At 38.3% G+C, this 20932-nt stretch overlaps 1 protein-coding gene across 1 annotated transcript in view; it reads right to left on the bottom strand.

The window, feature by feature from the left end:
* Positions 1-13930, bottom strand: part of GADL1 (glutamate decarboxylase like 1) — a 181975-nt gene extending 168045 nt beyond the window's left edge. Inside the window, exons 1-5 of the mRNA XM_007957364.1 lie at positions 13763-13930; positions 8747-8873; positions 5893-5983; positions 2056-2162; positions 816-931 (exon numbers count right to left, since the gene is read on the bottom strand). Of these exons, the coding sequence (XP_007955555.1) occupies positions 816-931; positions 2056-2162; positions 5893-5983; positions 8747-8873; positions 13763-13915 (594 nt within the window). The 5' untranslated portion in view covers positions 13916-13930. The remainder of the gene's footprint in view (positions 1-815; positions 932-2055; positions 2163-5892; positions 5984-8746; positions 8874-13762) is intronic.
* Between the last annotated feature and the right edge of the window lie 7002 nt (positions 13931-20932).

Genomic DNA, 20932 nt, shown 5'->3' with positions numbered 1-20932 from the left:
GTGAAGAAGCCCAGCGTTGAGGAGCAGAACTGCTCAGCCATCCAGAGACTTGTTACAATAATACATGATTATATGTAGTTCTATGCCACTGGATTTAGGGATGATATGTTGGATAAGAAGAGCTAACTGATACACTTACTTGTACAGATTAGGAAACTGAGGCATAGAAATGTTAATCAATTTGGCCAAGGTTGCTCAGACAGTAAATGGTGGATATAGGATTTAAATCCAGGCAGCCTAGCACAAAGCTAATGCACTTTAACCACTCTTTGACCTCTGACTTAGTGGAGAGTAAAATAAGAGACAAGGGAATTGTGGCCACATTCAATTGTGTTTGTGTGTGTGATGTTCATTGTGACTAGTTATCTCTTTTTCCCCTTGAAAAGGAATATACAAAAGGTTTATATTAGCTACCCAAAGCAATCAATTTTACAAGGAAATGTGAGGAGGAGAAGACATAGCCTAGATCAGTAGCAATCATCTAGCTGTAATAAATACACTCAAAGAAGAGATACATAGAAAGAGATAGCACTTTCAAATTAAGTGTTCTCTTTCCTCAAAGAAAAATGTTACAGACTATAACATTTAAACAAAGGTGATGTGAAAAATTGGGTGGCCAGAGGTTACAACAACAACTCCATCAGATTTTTCCTTTGGAATGAGATACTATGTTATATTTAGACATATTAGTCACACAGGAAGATTATAAAATCACATCAGAAGTCTTCAAATACACAATTGCACTTAAATATTGCAGTGTCATAAAATATACACCTGATATCAAGAATAATAATAATAATTTTTATTTTTTTTACCTCTGCAGACGTGAAAAGGACTAATCTTGGCAACCCAGACAGCCCCTTTTCCTTAATATCAGGACAATATTTGTATCTAGCTAAGTTCATCGCATACATGTTGGACACTGAACCACCTGTGAAAACAAAATTGAAATATCATATTGATAGCATAAAGTTACAGCTCCCCAATTGCTGAATGAGAGCTCTGGTAGCGTAGTGCCTAAGGCACTTGACTGCTAACAAGTGGCTGGCGGTTCAAACCCACCAGCCACTCCTCGGAAGGAAGATGGGGCAATCTACTTCCATAGTGATACTGCCTTGGAAACCCAAGGAGGAGTCGCTAGGAGCCGGGTACGACTCGATGGCACATAACAACAACAACAACAATTGCTGAATACAATGTAAAGCACAAAAGGCACAAATTACTATGAAAGTCATCTGAACTTGTCCTCCCTGTTACTCTGAATATTCCATTGAGAAACTTCCTTGTTTCCAATCTCAGCAAAGAGAAATATTCTAGTCTATTCTCTCATGCCAGAGTTTTTCCAAACAAAAAGTTTCCATCTATAGGCTCTAGAATTAGGGCCAGGAGACCTGTCTGGACTCAAGTCTCCATAGTTAATAATGTTCATTCTATTACCAGATCAATGACATAAAAGTAAAACTACATGGTCTGTCCTCAACTCCATAAAAGGATCCTAAGGATAAACAAAACGAGATTCAGAAACATTCTCAAGTAAAACTGATTTTAAAAACTTGAGCGAATTATTGTAGCCCTTCCAAACTCCCAATAGCAATAAATTCATTGTTGTTAGCTACAAACCCTCAACTGCAGAAACTGCACTTGTATGACAATCTGTTTAGTATTTGTGGAAATATTATCATTCTCTAGAAAGGCACAAGCTAGATTCTCATCAAATATCATTATTAATATCCAACTTTTTGTAACACGTAAATCTACAGGGAGTTTTAGTTCCTGTTACAGGACATGGCATTAGTGGTCAAAGCATTCGGCTGCTAATCAAAAGGTCAGTAGTTTGAAATTACCATCTGTTCTATGGAAGAAAGATGAGGCAGTCTGCTTCCATAAAGATTTGCCACCTTAGAAACCCTATGGGGCAGTTCTACTCTGTCACGAAAGGTTGCTCTGAGTCAGAATCAACTCAATGGCAGTGGGTTTGGTTTTCATAGGATATGGATAAACTAGTTTGTAGGCGCTCATAATGGAAGGGTGATGGCAATAACTAATTGCACTTACCTGGGTTAAATATTCCATCCCCTTCTTTCCAGCCAATAAATTCAATCATTTTCTTCAGTACCGCTTCTTCCACTAACAGAAACACTGGGGACACCTCATACGTATAACTAGATAGATATAAAAAACACTTCACTTCTATGACTAGAGTCAAACCATCCCTGTGGTGTCCCAAGAAATGCATATAAAGTTTTATCAAACCACCTGGCTGTTGAAGTGTAGGTGAAGCCGTTGGAAAGTTATCCATTAGAAACAGAGATATGCAACCAGTGACAGTGCTAGTCATGGTGAGATAAATACCAGTAGCCAGCGACCTTGCAGATACACAAGATACTTCATCAGACTGCATTTGAAATCCATTGGGAGAGATAAAGGTAGTACATTTGAATTCTTTGCATTAACCATGAGCAGTAGCCATTTTACTCCCTCAGGTGTGCTTTGGATGCTGGTTACAAAAAGTCATTGCCATGGTAACCAGGTTTTATTAAGTTACTCTCATGAGTAAAAGGAGCTCAAGTGGCATAGTGGGTAAGACATTTGGCTACTAAACAAAAGATTGGCAGTTCAAACCCACCAGCTGTTCCGTGGGAGGAAGATGAGGTGATCTACTTCTGTAAAGATTTACAGCCTTGGAATTCCCCGGGGGTTGCTATGAGTTGGAATTGACTTGGTGGGCTTTTTGGGGGGCCATGAGTACATTAGTATGTTAACAGTCAGTTCTCACTTACCTAACTGGAGACTACCTGTTCTCAGGTAGGGCTTTCTCCATCTCACTGCCTGTGCTTGCACAAATGGGAAGAGCTCTAGGGGGACCTCTCATTAAATGGCTGACATCACTGCAAAGACACCACCTATATCCCCTATCAATGAAGGATTTGCTGCTCCAGGGGCTGGAGTGTTGTTGTCAGAGAGCATTGCCATGTCAGCACTTTAGGGAATGCCTCAGAAGAAGCAAGGCACCTCCCTGAAGGCCACACCCCTTCCTGTAAGGGTCTACACCTGATTACTGACGTGCAAAGGCCTGCCCATCTGGGTTCAACTTGGGACCACTCCGAAGGGTCATTCTGGCTCCAGAGATCTCCATGTGGTCAGCCTGGGCTGTCACTGAGCCTGCATCTCAGCTTGACTCCTACCTCTGCCCATTCCTACTTCTCTTCCCTCCCATCCACTGATGATGATCCCAAAGGTATCCTTAACAAACATTGTACTAACTATACTCCACATGGAGTCTGCTTGTCAGGGAACCCAGACTACAATAGCTACTGTGCCATGTTTTGCCATGTTTGAGTCTTTTCTCTCTCTAGATAACTTGAGGGTGATGAAATATCTATAATCTCCCTCTCAATTAGGTGATTACTTCAAATTGTATTTGAATAAATGTGTACTCTAAATATGAGTTAAGCAGACACATTTAGATTTATAGTCACAGAATTTATTGCAATTATTGTAACATCTGGAGGGAAAGCTGTGGGAAGGAGGTAAAATATTGAGCCCCTACTATGTGCCAAGCACTCTGCAGACATTGTCATTCTACAAACTGCTACAAAGCCAGTTTTAAATTCCGAGAGTGGTGAAAAAGCATATACTTTATGTGTACCTGTAAGTACAAATGAGCTAATTGTTCACTTTTTGTAAGAAAAAAAAAAGTTAATATTAAAGCTCTCTTTGAAAGCTGGTCCAACTATAAACTTGCTAATAAACTGGAGATGGAGGAGAAGGCAATATAAATGGCATTCATGGCCATATGGCCATATTTCAAGTGGATTGTTCAGCTTAGCACCTGCTAGGACCTGGGTTTTCATAGTTCATAATTTTCTTTCTGTCCACTGATTAATAAAATAGTAATAACAATGCACGCTCATCCTTGGCTCTGAAAACAAATTGTATGGATAAAATATGATTCAGAAATCTTCTCAAGCAAAATTGATTTTTAAATGAAGACTTATTTATTTTTTATAATTATAATTAATATAATTATTTCAGATAAAAGAACGCAGACAGAAGTTAGAAAACCTAGAACATACCAAGAAAAGTTCAAAGTGTCGTGTAGTCTTACTGTGTATTCCGACTTTTCTACCAGTTACTCTTCTACCCCTTACACCCTGGTGTCTGCTCTCATCACTCTACCAAACCTTCTTTAGCTAATGTCACCAATGGTGTCCATGTTGCTTGGCAAATGGGTGTTCTTCAGTCTTTGCCGTAGTTAACTATTCAATAATATATGATGTCATTGATCCCATTCTACTCTTAGGTACACTCTCCTCCATGGTTTCCATGTCTACACTCCTGATGGTCTCCTTCTTCTCTCTCTATTGGATGCTGGTCCTCCTCAACCTGCCATTAAATGCTAGATATCCTCAAGGCCCAGTCCTAAGCCCTCTTCTCTCCTCATTCTATACTCTGTCTCCCAGGCAGTATTTCTCTGTCCTAGCTACTCATTAAAATCACTTGGTGAGCTTTGTAAATATAGCAATGCTTGAACACACCCCTAGAGATTCAGATTTAATTGGTCTGGATTGGGGCCTACGTATCAAATATATATTTTTAAAGTTCCCAAATTGATTCTCATGAACTGTCAGAGTTGAAAATCAGTGACATAGAGGTTATTATCAATGACTACAATTTCAGTTACCACCTATTCACCAATAATTGCTAAATTTATACTTTCCACATAGATATCAGAATTCTAGCCATAACTCTCAGCTTAGCTGCTGTATCCTCTTGAATATCTCAAAGTCACTGCAAACTCAAATGCCCACAATTGAAAACTGAATTCTTGATCTCCCTTGGTTTCCTCTCCCAATATTTCTAATCTCAATGAATAACATGGCCATCAACCCTGACATAAATACCAGAATACCAGCCATCATCCCAAAAACCTCCTTCTTGTCCTCATTCCTAAGATCCAATACATCATCCAATCCTTTCTGTTTTATCTTCTAAACACATTTTTTTCTTTATCTCCAGTCCCACCACTTTCATCCAAGTCTAAGCTACCATGATCTCTCAACTGACTAATGTAATATCCTTCTAATTGGTTCCCACCCATCTACTCTTTCTCCATATTGCCAAAATGATCTTTTCAATAAGAAAACGGCACCCCAATGACTTAAAATCCTTCAATGGCTTTTCACTGTGCTTAGAATGGACCCTGCATATCTGCCTATTATCTATCCAGCCTCATCCTCCATAACATTCCCTATAGCTCTCTTAGCTATATCCACATTTGGTGTTCAGTTTATAAGATACATCATATGGCCTCCTGCCACATTGCCTTTGTACATCTAATCCCTCTGCTAGAAACTCATCCCTCCCCATTTCACCTCATTAACTCTTACTCATCCTTCAGCTCTCTGCTGTCACTTCCTCAGAGAAGCCTTCCATGGATTGTCAATTAGGAAGTAATGCCACCCACATTTATATTTCCAGCATCATGCTGGAACTCTCATATGAGAGTTTGAACTTTACATTTTGATTGGTAGTTCTCTTTTTTACTTCAGATTGTATGCTCTATGAGGGTAATATCTAGGTTTTTTATTTACAGTGTATCTCCAGCACTCAGCACAGACATGCCACTTCATTGAAAGAATGTGTAATAAGTTGCTTCATTAATTTCCTCATCTGTTGAATGGAAGTAACAATGTCAGCTTTACCCATCTCACAATACTACTATATGAAGCAGCTCATTGAACACTGCTGTCATTAAGACTTTTTCATTATTTTAGATGACACTGCACACATGGAACCATTAAATAGAAATTCATGAAATAAAATTTGATCTACTTACAAAATAATCTCTAATCTATGTTTAGTGTAAAATTCCAACAACAAGGCACTTACACACTTGGGTTTAATGCCTCTGTCATAAACCGAGCGGCCAAAGAATAGTAATCAAGTCCAGCATACAGTTGGTTGAAAAATCGTGGGTGATCTGTAAATTTTTAAACAGAATATTCATCTACACAGCAATAAAAACAACAACAAAAATATTGATACAATAATAACACAAATGAATTTTCAGATAGTGAAAGAAGCCAGACCCAAAAGAGTACATACGGTATGGATCCATTTATATTATATTCAAAACCAGGCACGGCTAATCTATGAAGACAGCAGTTAGAATTGTGGGTAACTTTGGGAAGAAGTTTTTGACTAGAAAGGGGCTTGAGGGAGCCTTTTGAATTCTGGAAGTATTCTATATCTCAGTCTAGGTAGGGGTTACACACGTCCAGATATATCAGAATTCTATGGAGATGAGCACCTAAGATTTGTGCACTTTATTGAATATAAATTATACCTCACTTTAAAAAGAAAGTCAAAATCTAATCATGCACAAGGAAAAAAAAATGTTGAAAGTAAGTTTCTAAGTAGAATTTGAGCATACTTTTAAGCCCGTTGGTTTACTTGGTCTATTTTTCTACAACCTAGATCCCAACCCAAATCCCTTGAGAAATAGAATATTTGAACACAGTTTGTTCATATATCAAAGCCCGCTACCTTTATCTTCTGAAAATACCAACATTAACTCCCCAAATTTCAACTACATTTCACTGACCAACAGGGCTCACTCTACCAGTGAGTGACTTTTCTGTTTTCAGACTGGACTACTGCACCTGGCATTATGTAGATGGAGTAAGATGTGATTCGTCATGCAGCTTACATCAACTTTCTCATTCAATTTATTTCAAAGGCAGTCGCCTTTAAGAGTCAAATAACTTCTAGTTCCAAACTTCTTTTCTTTTTTTGTTCCCCTCATATAAAGGTCTTATAAAGGTTCTTGGCTTTACACAGTGTGAATATTCACACCAAACACCAGGCTAACTGGCTTGACATTCTCAAACATAGGAAACTCAGCATGACGAAGAACAAAGAGGCGGGAGGTCTGTTTCTAAATGTGAGTACTTGGGAACCATTGCAGTCAGTGATCTACCATTACAATTCACAGCATTGGGTTTTGTTTTATTTTTTCTCCTCTGTCTTTAAACGAGGAGTTCAATAAAAAAGGAAAATTTCAAAAGAAAATGACTCTTCAAATAAAATGGAAAACTTCCTCTGATCTGGCAAAGAAAACTAGACATTGCTACAAGTAATTTTAATAAGATCTTTTTTTTTTTTTTAGCCCTGTGTTAATTTATGATTGATTTCTATGGTAACATTATGGAAAATATCCAGTAAACTGAAAAAATCTACTGCACTAAATGTCATTCTACACTTCTGACATGCACTATAATAATAAGATATGTATCTCCGCTTTTGAAATGCTAACTGGGTTTTTGATACATACACCAGACTTTCCCAAGGGGATATAATCCAATTATTTTTAGCCAGAATTTTATTATGTTCTTTCCACTAAATTTAGTTCAGTGTCAGAATTCACAAAGCATAATGTCTGTATGGTCTTAAACAGTAGATTACCTTTATATCACACTCAGAAATGTGTATTTTGGGATGATAGTCTCCCACTCTTGAAACATGTTCACTGGATGAATAGGATATTAACAGTCAAGTTGGAATAGTACTGCACTGCCAGAATGATATCACATCACCGAATTTATACAAGATCATAGTAGGTTATGGCATCATTGCAAAACAATCACAGAAAACTCACCATGCATTCATTTTCTTATACTTTCCTAGAGATTTTAATTTTGTGATCTTGGCAGATTTGATCAATTAATTGGATAATTATCAATTGCCAATACGTTTATACACACACACACACACACACACGTATATGGTAGTCCTCCCATACTCATAGAGGGGTACATTCCAAGATCTCCAGTGGATGCCTGAAACCATGGATAGTACCAAAGCCTATACATACATACTGTTTTTCATATACATACATACTTATGATAAAGTTTAATTTATAAATTAGCCACAGTAAGGAATTAACAATGATAGCCAATAATAAAACACAACAATTATTAACTAAAACAAGGGTTACTTGAACACAAGCACTGCAATACCACCAGTTGATCTGATAACCAGGTGACTAATGGGTGGGTAGTGTAAACAGCACAGATGTGCTGGACAAAGGAATGATTCACGTCCCAGGCAGGACAGAGCAGGACAGCACTAGATTTTTATCATGCTATACAGAACTGTACATAATTGAGAACTCAGGAATTGTTTATTTTTGAAATTTTCCTTTTATTATCTTTGGACCATGGTTGAGCATGGGTAACTGAAACCACAGAACACAAAAGCACAGATAAAGAGGAACTGCTGTATCTTTGAAATAAATAATACTTTACGCTAAAGACACTGTCTTAGCTTTTTATCCTCTTTTTTTGCATATTTTGGGCCATCGAGATTTAAAATTCATTAACAAATTCACCAAATCGAAATATGACTTGTCATTTTTGAACCAACATAAGATATGATAACCCTTCCAATAAGTATTCATCATTAAGTTATGCTCTTGATTATAAATGAAAGATGGGTATTGCCAAGAAGCATATGATATTTATGTGTGATCACTAAAAGCCAACAGCTTTCCTATCAATTTATCTTTGACCTTGACAACAAATCTGTGTATAATCAGAGATTAAATGGGTCATAGTAAAAATATCAGAACCACTATTTTTGATTCAGGTTTCTTATCATGGAAACATAGCCATCCTCAGCTTTCTTAAGAGCTTTAGAAAATGTAAGGACTTGTCAGATCCAGCAAATAAATTAAAGTTCTTACTAGTTTTGACACTGTAGCGTATGACATCCTGGCACAATTCCAATAGCCTGTGGTGTGGCTCCCCTGTGTCTCTCATCTCCAAGTCAAGAAGCTGTTTCAGTTGTTCAGGAGACTGCCATTCACAAACCTGGAGATTCAGACACAGCCTGCTGAGCACTCACTAAAGCCAGGTATTGAGAAAACAGAATCATAGACTTTACCCTCAGAAAGCTTTAGACAAATGGGGAAGACAGAGAACTAAATGTGCAACCATAGTTCAATGTGAAAAGAGCTATGATAGGAAAAAATTAGGGGCTCCATCTTATACTTGGAAGGTAAAAAAATATTGTCTGGTAGAAATGATCTCTTGTTACAAAAAATCAGAATAGAGTGAACCAAAAAGATTTGGGCAGTGGGGTCATACAAAGGGTATCCTAGGCAGAATTAATAGCAATCACAACAACAACAAAGATATAATAACAAAAGCAGCTGAAATTAAGGGAGCCCATGGCACATCTGAAGAATGAAGGAAATCTGGTATGGCTAGAGCACAGAGTTTGAAGAAGAGAATGGCAAGAAGTAAAGCTGGAATACTGAAATAGCTTCCTAAGCAGTCTCCTTACAGTTTACCATCAACCTAGCAGCCAGAGTGATCCTTTTGAACCTAAGCCATGGTAACTCCTCTGCTCAAATACTTCCAATAGCTCCCCATTTCCTTCAAAATTAAAGATAAAGTTCTTACAATAACCTAAAATACCCTATGTGATCTGTTTCTCCTGGCAGCATTTTCTCTTTGGTCTTTTCTAGCATTACTTTCCTCCTTGCTGACTCTGCTACTACCACTCTGGTCTCCTTGCTGTTCCTTTAACAAACTAAGTATACTTGACGTTAAAGTTTTTGAACTGGCTGTGCTCTCTGCCTGGAATATCCTATCCTCAAACTCTCACAGCTAACTTCCTCACTTCTTTCACAGTTTTATTCAAATGTTACTTTCTCAATAATAGCAATCCTGGCTCCCATATTTAAAATCACAACCCGCCCATTACCCCATTTCTATCAATCCACCAACTTGCTCTACTCTTCTTTTTCCCACAGCATTTATCACCTTCTAATACACTATACATAGTTCACTTTTTAACTATGTCCAACATAAGCTGTAAAAGAGCTGAAATCTCCATGTTTGTTCATGATCTCAAGTAACTAACATAGAACCTGCCAAGTAATAAGTAGTCAGTAAATACATGCTGAATGGATTAATAAATGAATAAATAGAAAGATAAGCAGGGCTAAAGATTATGATGAGCTCTATGTGGCATGTTAACAGAGTTTGAAGTTGGCCCTAAGAAGCCCAATGAAAAGTTTAGACAGGTGAATACTGAGATCACATTGTGTTTTGGACTTGTTGTTCTGTGGAGATTCCATTTAAAACAAGAAATACAAAAAGCCAGGCAAAAGAATGTGGTAGTCTGGATGAGGGTAAAGGCTGTAGGAATGAAGTATTTAGTTTCTAGTGATATTCAAAATGTGGAATCAAGGTAACTTGGGAATCAATTATACGTTGAGGGTGAGGGAGAGAGAAGAGCCAAGGATGATCCTCAAGTTTGAAGGTTCACACACATATGTGTGAATGGTGGTGATGAGGACAACAGGGGAAGGCTCTGGTTGTGGGCAGGGTAGAGATGATGAGTTGTGAGCATAATTAGTCTAAGTTTCCTTGAGAACATCCAAAAAGGGAGTGGAAGTTCGTTTGAAGCTCTTGTGAAACATCAAGGACGGAAATCTAGGCATACACTATAATATTACAGTGATGAAAGATACGGCTCAGAGAGAACCTATGCAGATGAGGAGAAGCTCAAGATCTCATGGGGGGCAACACCAACACTAAAGAAATAGGTAAAGGAAGAAGAGCTCACCTGCAAGGGGAGGACAGGACAGAAACATAAAGAGAATCCTAGGAGACTTCATCACTTTAAACACAAGGGAAAAAGTAATGTTTTAATTTAAGGAGAAGGTGGTCACCACTGTCAAATACTGCTAAGAAGTCAAATTAGAGAAAGACTGAGAAGTGCTCATGGAATTTATCAAAAAGGAGGTGTTCTTGGCAAGAGCAGTTTGACTTAGAGAGGTGGGAGTGGAGACCAGATTGCTATGAAGTGAAGAAGTAGGAGGTGAGGAAATGGAGGGAGTGAGTGAGTATAGACAACTCTTTAAAAAGTTGGAAAGGAAGAGAGACAGAGGAGTAGCCAAGGGCTGAGGAGCCTGGAAATTGAGAGGTTGAGGGAAGCAGGAGGAGATTTCAAGTTGTGCAAAACATATGAAATTAAATCCTGATATTAAAACCATGACAAACAATACCAGCAAACAATTTCTGTGGAGCTGATTCCAACTCATGGCAACCCCATGCATGTCAGAGTAATTCTGTGCTTCCATTGGGTTTTCAATGGCTGTGACCTTCTGGAATTAGATCGGCAGGTCTTTCTTCTGAGGTACCTCTGGATGCATTTGAACAATCAATATCTGATTAAGAATTGAGCACTTAACCATTTGTACCTCCCAGGAACTCCATAACCATGACAGGCAGAGATTACTCAAAAGTGATGAAGACAAGCAAAAGGAATGATTACTTACACATGCCAGCAAGTTGGAGGAATCACAAGTGCATGTTGCAGAAGAAAAAGCAAAACTTAAAAGGCCACATAGGATATGATTCTATGTATATATGGCATTCTGGAAAATTACAGAGACTAAGAACAGTGGCTTAAGGGTTGCAGTAAGGAGAGGGGTTGAGTATAGAGGGGCAAAGGCAATTTGAGGGGTAATGGAATTATAGATCTGGATTGTGGTGATGGTTACATAACTATATGCACTTTTCAAAACTTACAGAACTACACATCAGAAAGGGTAAATCTTACTGAATGGAAACTTTAATTAAAAAAAAAAAAGTGGCTAAGAAAAAATATCTACTGGAATGGTCACCAAGTGAGGGAATATATTTGCAGGTCGCCTTTTAATGATACCCTATTGGGTTGCCAACAAAGTACGCTAAGTTAGCAGTGGCGCAAAACCTTCACCCTCTTCCCCTAACTACAACACAGCTTTCAATCCAACTTCACATGAGTAACCTGCATATCTCCTACAATGCCATCAACTTGTGGTTCTTTAATTGATAGCTCAGGATCTTAAATCTTCCCTTCTCATCTTATCTCCCCAAAGTTCTCTATGTGAGTCCTTCTTTCAAGGCAAAAATTTCCCTGTCCTGTGATAAACACATCTCATCCTTTTCAATGTTCTCTCTGTTATTTGCCTTCTTGCTTTCCTCAACACCACTAGAAGCAAACAGCTACCCTCCTTGACCCCTCTCTGCCCATTAAAATCTAACTTGACCTTCCCATTCCATATGAAAGATCAACATGCCTATTCCCGTCAAACCTCCAAAGTCTACCCCAATCACACACCATTTATTACACTGCCACTGGGACACCCTGTTCTATTTTCCAATGAACACTTCTCCTTCTAATTAGACTATAAATTCTGTTCAAAGCTGGGCTCTATCTTATTTTTCTTTATATCTCTCAGACCTTAATATAATGCCTTACTGATAGCTAACAATTAATATTTAATGACTGAATAAAGGCCAATTTAAAAAAAAAAAAAAATGCCAGAGGACAGTATGCTCCAAGGTAAGCAGAGTGCAAACTATTTCACAAGTACAGAGAAGACCAGAAAATATGCAAATGTAAATACATAATCTGGCTAAGTAGGAAATACCATCAGTGCTTTTTCCTTGAACCTAACTAGATATTCCAAGTTTATGGGTCATTTCAGTCTATTTTCCTATTAGTTTTCTCAAATGCATATGATCAAAAATTCAAAGTAAACACTATCTCACATTCAATGTATTTTTAAAACGATATTTTTTTCTGACTAATTTAATTGGGATAGGAATCTCTTCCAATGTCCTTTTGTTGGTAATCCAATTCAATTCCAATATGAAAAGTGATCACTGTAATGAAGGATGATTTAGTGATTTTAAGAGGCCTATGGCAGAGACTCTGAAGCCATACTGCTTAGTGTTCATCTCAGCTCTGACACTTACCAAGTGATCTTGCACAAGATACTTCACCTCCTCATGTTTTAGTTTCTTCATTTCTAAAATGTGGATAATAATAGTACCTGCTTCTTAGAGTTACTGTGATGCTTAAATACATAATCATATATTTAGTTGTCATTAGAACAGTGTCTGGTACATACAAGGACTCTTAAACTCTCAAGAGTACTTATGTTATTAGCACTAGTTCTAATATCAATTTGAAGCTTAATTTGAACCTGACCCACCAGGCACTCCTCGGAAGAAAGGTTGGGCAATCTACTTCCATAATGATACATCTTCGGAAACCCAAGGAGGGGTTGCTATGAGTCGGGTCCGACTCGATGGCACATAACAACAACAAGAGTTGAAACTTTGGACCAGTAATTGGTATCAGTCAGGGTTCAGATATAATAAGCAAGATGTCCAATCTAAATTCAGACAAGCTCCTGCTAAGGACCTCAAATAAATAAAAATTTTCACATCCTTTTCTACTTTCTACTTGATTTTCACTAGCAACAGAGAGAAAATACATAGAAGAGGAGAGCAAAGGATGTTTTTTAGGGAGTGTGTAAATCAGAGCAGCAGGTTCTTTAAAATCTACTTGCTATCTGGAACATTTCTGTCATCTTTAGGGGTTGAAGGGCAGGAGATGTGGAAGCAAGAATGGTTGAGACACCACCCCTGGGCTCCATGGCCTCACCTGCTTAAGGTCTGGGGTCTCAGCCAATCTCCCAACAAATGACAACTGGCAGAGTAAGGAGTCAACCCCTCAAGGAAAGTAGATGCTGGATCGGGGAGGGAAGGATTGTGTGCAAAGCACAAGCTTTGGTATCTGGACATCCTCTTCAACAGAGGTACAAAGAAAAGAAAAGCTCGTGCTTCCTGTTTCCTTTACATCTGACCATCCAGATTTGAAAAGGATTCCCGATATAAGCTTCTAATTTTACCTTCTCATTGACATCTGTAGCCTTCAAAACCACCTCTTCCATTATTAGCCTACAAGCCTCTTCCACAAATTTTTCTCCTGCTTTTGCATCTGTTGTGGGACCATTTAATACGACTCCATCCACGAGAACAGCAGTCTTTTTACTTGGATTCATCTCTTGTTGATCAGCCTCTCCTGGAAGCACACAAATAAATTGTATTTGGAAAATGATCTAATTAGTCAATACAACAAAATAGAGGGGAAAAAGATGATCATCATCATAACTCTAGCTAGCATACTTTCTTTTAATTCCTAAAAGCACAATTTTGGTCTTTGAAACGGATGGTTTCTTATGGTGCCCAATGGCATGATAAAGTTAAGGCAAATTCTAGAAAGCTCACAATTTATGGGCTGAGTAAATCTATTTTATTATGTAGGTTTCCCCGTATTTGACTGAATTAACACTTGGAATAGGTGGACATTTACTTAGCATACTTTCAGAGTTGACAGGAAAGGTACTATTTTGTACACTGTTTCCCTGCTGATGGTGTCTGAAGTTGAAAGTAAACACCTTTACTCCCATAATGAGATAGACGGCATAGAAAGAAACTACCCCTAGAACAGGATAAACCATTCACTGTCATTCCCACAAATGTGCAGATGATTGATTGCTATCAGATTATTTCCTTAGAATCTTTGCCCCATCCCATTATAGACACTTTAGCAGGAAATGGGGTAAGAGGGAGAGGGTAAAAAATTTGGGAAAAAAGATGGGAAAGAGCCCTTTCAAATTTACCTAGAATTAACACTACTCTATGGACGTATCCCTTCAAGATACAAATTATATTTGACCTACTTTTCAGAATCTGGCAGATTGAGTAGACAATCTATATAATTGAGGCAGCCCGCCTCTGTTTTCATTTCCTTGTGCAAATTCACATGGCATTTCTGAGCCCTGGGGTGAAGCTCTGCACAAAAATCCATAGCAAAACGACACCTGGCCACATTGATTGAGGACAAATCATTTTCCTCAAAAAACAGTGACGCTTTTCCAGACTGGAAAACCAAACTGAATTGTATAGCAATCATCCTGGATTTGATGCATTTGAGTTATGGAAAGGACAGAAGGAGATCATGGTCACCCTCAAGAAAGTAAATGCTGAAATCTTCAAAGATGGGGAGCTAAGTGCTTCTTTTTTAGAGGGCTGGCACACACATTGATATATTTTTCTCAGTACATGTTCCCTCTTCCTGTAGGTATATGTAAATGTTAGTCAATTTCTGTTGAACTGGACCAGATTATAAAGTCTTCACAAAAATAAATTTCTGTTTAGCATCAGGGAGTATGGAGGAGCTCAGGAAATGCAAATTCAACCTATTTTACTCACAATTGCAAAAGTCTTTCAAACACATGCACAAAGAAGATCTTTGCAAACACAAGAACAGGTCAATTTCATGAAAGCATACTCTTGTAATTTGTGAAGGATTATTATATTTTCCCTTTTAGTAAACTATTCCTAAAGAAGAAGAACCAATATCAAAATGTCACTGCTCTTAATTTTATGTTTTAAGCATATGTTGAAACAACCTTTATATTATAGAAATTGCTTTGTCCCTGAAAGCCCATTCCTAAACCTACTTAGCCACCTTCTACTAAAAGAATGATTTTTTAAAAAAAGTGACTAGCATGGTGTGTAAATATATCTTTAATGCTTTTAAACTTTTCAAACTTGATGAAAGGATGGAGCAGAACATGTTCAAGACTGTATACCTGCCAATCAGTAACTAAAGGTTAAAAGTCAACATGGAAATCTATATCTGAGAATAAAGGTTACTGCCTAACCAAAATAGCCTTCCACAAAAATAATCCTGGCAACTTAATCCAGATATTCAACCAATAGCTGCCACCAGCTTTGATCCTATGGTATTCTCTTTTTCTAATCAGTATTTCTCTCCTCCTTGCAAAGTACATGTTCATTTAGTCATGGCCATTTACAGAAACAATTTTTGAAACTATTATCCAACACCTAACAAAGTGCCTTATACTTTGTAAATCCGTATTTAAATATGCTGATAGGCTATGAATGGAAAAAATATTTCTAGCTATACATATTTCAAATATGTCTATACATACTAGGGGCTCTAACAGTGTTTATGTTTCTTATGCCTTAGATTCTGTCTTATCCTCAAAGTTAAAAAGCTCTAGTGAAATTCTGTGGCTTCATACACCCTTTAGCTCTATTATTGGCAAGTACAATGGTATCCATGAGGGCAGATGAAATGTCACGGAAAAATTCCCCAATTTGGGAAAGACGGAATCTGTAGCAAAGGACCAATCTTTTGTCCTCACACTGAAAGGTAAGCCATCCAGAGCTCCAAGATAAATTTTAGTTCCATCCTTCACTTCCACTTATCTTTCACTTGAAAGAATGTATTTAACATGTTTTAGGGCAAAATGTTGAAGCCTTGGGATTGAGTTTTAGATGGAGATGCTCTGTACCTGAAGGCACTTTCCCAGAAATGTTCTCTAGGTTGTAAAAATAAATCGGGGGAAAGAGGGCATTTATTCAGGGGACTTTGGTTATGTCAGTAGCAGTGCTATTATTATACACACAGAAAAGTTAGGTCTTTCTTTTCTTTTTTTATCCTCATTAGTAGGATTTCAGGGTTTTATTGCCCAAGGAATAGTAGCAGCTTTACATCCTGCTCAAAATCTTTCTCTTTCTTTCTCTCTCTCTCCCTCCACCCCTCCCTCTCCTTCCTCCTCACCTTCTCTCTTACACACACACACACACACACAGATATACACACACATACACACACACGATAAAATAAAAAGTCAAACATCCACTTACAACCAGAATAGCAGAGAAATTAAAATCATTACTGTCTCCACAGCAGTCAATTCAAGAAATTCCCATAATTCATACAATTATCTAAGAAGGAAAACTATTTGGAGAAAAAAAAAAAAAACCTACAAAGAGTTGAGTCTAGATTATGCCTCTTTTCTTGATAGTACATTTTATTTCTGTTGCCACATTTGATAATGTGTTTCTTCTTCCCCACCGCATTTGACCAGACTGGATCCATAATAGGTCAAGCTGTGGTTTTCTAAAGATCTGTATTGAGAATTTCCATTTTAACCACTACAGTTTATAAGTGAATAATGAAGTTGGTCGAGTGGAAGATTTTTCCTTGAATATATGTAGAATCTGACTACTTTTCATAACCTCCACACCAATCACCTGAGTCCAAACCACCATCAAATGCTTGGATTCCTGCAGTAGCTTGCCAACTAACTTCCCAGCCTCTTTCCTTGCCTGCCATCTTTTATGGACTATTCTCAACACAATAGCTTTATTCCTTTGTGTAGATCTCCTCTGCTCAGAACAAGTCAATGATTCCTCATTTGGTCAAACTAAAAGTCAAAATACTTACAATGACTTCTAAGGCCCTAAATGATCTCCTTCTCCCATTCTTTCTTGGACCTCAGACCTCATCATGTACCAAAGTCCTCTCAACTGACCCAGCTCCATCCACATTAGTTTCTTTATTGTTTTTTGAGGTCTTCCCTTAAACATCGCCTTCTCAGTGACTCTTTCCTTGCCCACAGTAGAGCCACCTTTCCTCTATCTTCTTTCTCTGCCTTATTTTACCCCAGAGCAGTGACCACAATATGACATACAACTTATATTTAAGGATTTATTTGTTTAAATACCTGTCTCTGTAATAGAAATTAAGTTCTAACAGAGTAGGAGTTTGTTGGATACCCTGTTGTTTCCACAGTAACCTGAAAGTGTCAAGTGATCTGTAGGAGTTCAATAAACATTTGTTGACTGTTAAATTAAAGAAACCCTCCTTTCATTCCTCCATCCAAACAAAGATAATATCTCCCTCCTCTGAGATCCCATCACAGGTTATCTGTATGCCTTTATGATTTGATAACACAGACAAGAGACCAGACCTCATTGAGCGGGAGATAACATTGGCCAAGGATGGAATAGACACAGAACACAATAAATGGACTGGAGAAAGGACCAAAGCCCAATAAAACTCACTGCCATCAAGTCAATTCTGACTCATAGTGACCCTCATTGGGTTTTCAAGGCTATAAATCTTTACAGAATCAGACTGCCCCATTTTTCTTTCATGGAGCAGCTAGTGAGTTTGAACCACTGACCTTCTGGTTAGCAGCCTAATGCCTTAACCATATACCACCAGAACTCCTTGGAGAAAGGACAGTGGGGACTAAAGATGAACCTTGAGAATAGAGTCAGGTAAGCAAATCTGAGTGTGTGGTCTCTGGCCTCAGGCTCCCCTTTTCTCTCCTCTCCATTCATTCACTCTCTCCTTTCCCCTTTTGTAGCCTATTGACTTCTGCGGTTCAGCCAATTAGCCACAACTTCACTCTAGGAGCCACACTTCCAAATCTGAAAGTCTGCCAAGCACTACACATTCTGACTTCTGTTTTCCACCAATTCCTCAGCTCTACACCATACAAAACTCTATGTAAGTGCAACTCTTTCTTTGTTCACACAGATGTATCTCTCCCTTGCTTAACAAACAATAAATTCAGCTCTAACTATTGTTTCAAATATTGAGAGGTGGGCTTTTCTTTTGACATAAGAGTTAAATAAGTTAATATAGATAAAATTATAAAATAGTGCCTGGGAATGTAATTAAGCCCACTGAATTGCATACTTAAAAATGATTAAAATGACTAATGCTTCCATTAGAACCACCAAAAAAAAAAAAAACAAAACTCACTGCCACTGAGCTGATTCTGAGTCCTAGCAACCTCCACTGGGTTTCCAATACTATAAATTTTACTGAAGTCTACTTCCCCATCTTTCTGCCATGGAGCAGCTGGTGGGTTCGAACCACTGATCATTAGAACCACAGGGATTCCTAAACTTGAGCTTTGGAACAAGAAGATCCTGCCCCAATGTTAACTCTATTGCTGTGACCTTAACCATGTTGTCCATAATTCTTATTTGGCAAACAGGGAAAATAACCATGTGTATTCCATAGACTTGTTGGTAGGATTGAATGTGACAATGCATGCAAGCTACTTAGCATAGTGTCAGGAACTGAGTAAAGGACTCAATAAATGGTTACTGTTACAGTGGCATGACTGTGTGAACTCTCTTTCAGCACCCATATTACACTGTTGGCTCAGATGGAGGTTAGAAATAACAACCTTAGGTGTTGTTCAAAATGTCTGACAAAAAAGCCAAGTTTTATATCCAAGTCTTTAATTGTTAAGAGCTAATTATTAACAGAAAAATAAAGTCTTCTAAAGGGCAGAGGAGGAGGAGAAATGGATCAAAAGTTAAAGTAGGCCCCCCAAAAAATAAATAAATAACCCAAGTATCTGGTTGAGAGACCAAGGAAGTCTTTAGAAAATTCATGGAAAAGGCTTTGAGGACCAAGGGAGGCATGTGAATCAGGACCTGTTGAATCTAGTAAACTAGGGCTATCACTGCTGAATATTCTCAAAGGGGTCAGAATAAAAGGTCCCAGAAAAAGTGGGGAAAATGTGGAACAAAACTCAAAATCATAAAAAGACAAGGTTTAATGGTCTGATAAAGACTGGTAGAATCCCCAAGACTATGGCCATGAGATCCTTCAAGCAAGGAACTGAATTTCACTTCTGTGACTCAATTGTCAGTCATATGATAGATAAGCCTATAAAATGAACATTAACATCAGGAGACCGTGCACTCATGAGAACAGTCATCCATATGAGATCAAGACGACTGCATTTGCAAATCAAAACAACAGTGAGATACCATCTTGCCCCAGCACTAACAGCAAAGTTCAACAAGACAGAACATAACAAATGCTGGTGAGAATGTGGAGAGATTAGGACTCTCATACATTGCTGGTGAGACTGTAAAATGATACAACCACTGTGGAAAGCAGCATGGTGAATCCTTAAAAAGTTGGAATTAGAAATACCATTTGACCCAGCAATCCCATTACTAGGTATATATCCTAAAGAAGTGAGAGCCAGGACAAGAAGAGATATATGCGTACCCATGTTCATCACAGCACTATTTACTATAGCCAAAAGATGGAAACAACCTAGATGTCCATCAACTGACAAATGGATAACCAAACTATGGTACATACATTCAATGGAATACTATGCAACTCTAAAGAATGACGTAGAATTGACAAAACACCACATAACTTGGAAGAACTTGGAGGACATTGTGCTGAGTGAAATAAGTCAATCACAGAAGGACAAATATTGTATTAGTCCAAAGGAGCTCTGATGGCGAAGTGCCTAAAGCATCTGGCTGCTAACCAGAAGGCTGGTGGTTCAAACCCACCAACCACTCCTCGGAAGGAAGGTTGGGCAATCTACTTCTGTGGTGAAACCACCTCAGAAACCCAAGGACGGGTCACTATGAGTCAGGTCTGACTTGATGGCAGTGCATTTGGTTTACTATTGTGAAAAGTCAAGGAAAGGTTTTTATATGGGAGGAAACTTTCTTTGTTGGTTACCAGGGATGGGATGGGAGGGGAGGAAACACTGTTAGATAGGTAGAGACAAGTATTGATTTGGGTGAAGACAAAGGCAATGCACTAAATGTTAGTGATCAACACAGTGGCACTGAGGAAGAGGAAGACAGAGAGAGGTACATGGGAGATACAGACAACAAAGATGAACCCTTTTGCACATACAGTACTGCATTGTTAGGGAAGGCAAATATTGATCTACAGGTGGATAGATGGGTGGGCAGGCTGAACAATCAGGTATGTCTAGACGGGGGGGAGTGTGCCCATGACCACATAGGGTTGGCAGACAATGTTTCTACAAGCATATGTGTATGTTCTTTAAGAATGTCCAGGTATATAGTAGAGCTGACAACAGACAAGGTCATGGTGACTTCTTGGCCACAGCCACTTACTCGGAGAGAGTGAGTAGTTTGACCTGTGGGCTAGGGACCATGGTCCCAGGGGACAGCAAGTTCATTGATATAACATACTACACAAAAACATTGTTTCACGTCCTACTTTTATGAGTAGTGATTGGGATTTTAAAAGGTTGCAAGCAGCCTTTTCTAGATGCAACAATGGGTCTTTCCTTGTCCAGATCAAAGAAGAGTGAAGAAAACCAAAGATGCATAGAAACAATTAATCCAAGGGACTGGTATACTATACAATCCTCAGCCTCTATGAT

Source organism: Orycteropus afer, unplaced genomic scaffold, assembly GCF_000298275.1.
Source record: "Orycteropus afer afer isolate SDZICR_OR568_19922 unplaced genomic scaffold, OryAfe1.0 scaffold00734, whole genome shotgun sequence".
NCBI classification, from domain to species: domain Eukaryota; kingdom Metazoa; phylum Chordata; class Mammalia; order Tubulidentata; family Orycteropodidae; genus Orycteropus; species Orycteropus afer.
Note: the sequence above shows the minus strand (reverse complement) of the source record. Positions and strands in the feature narration are given on the sequence as shown.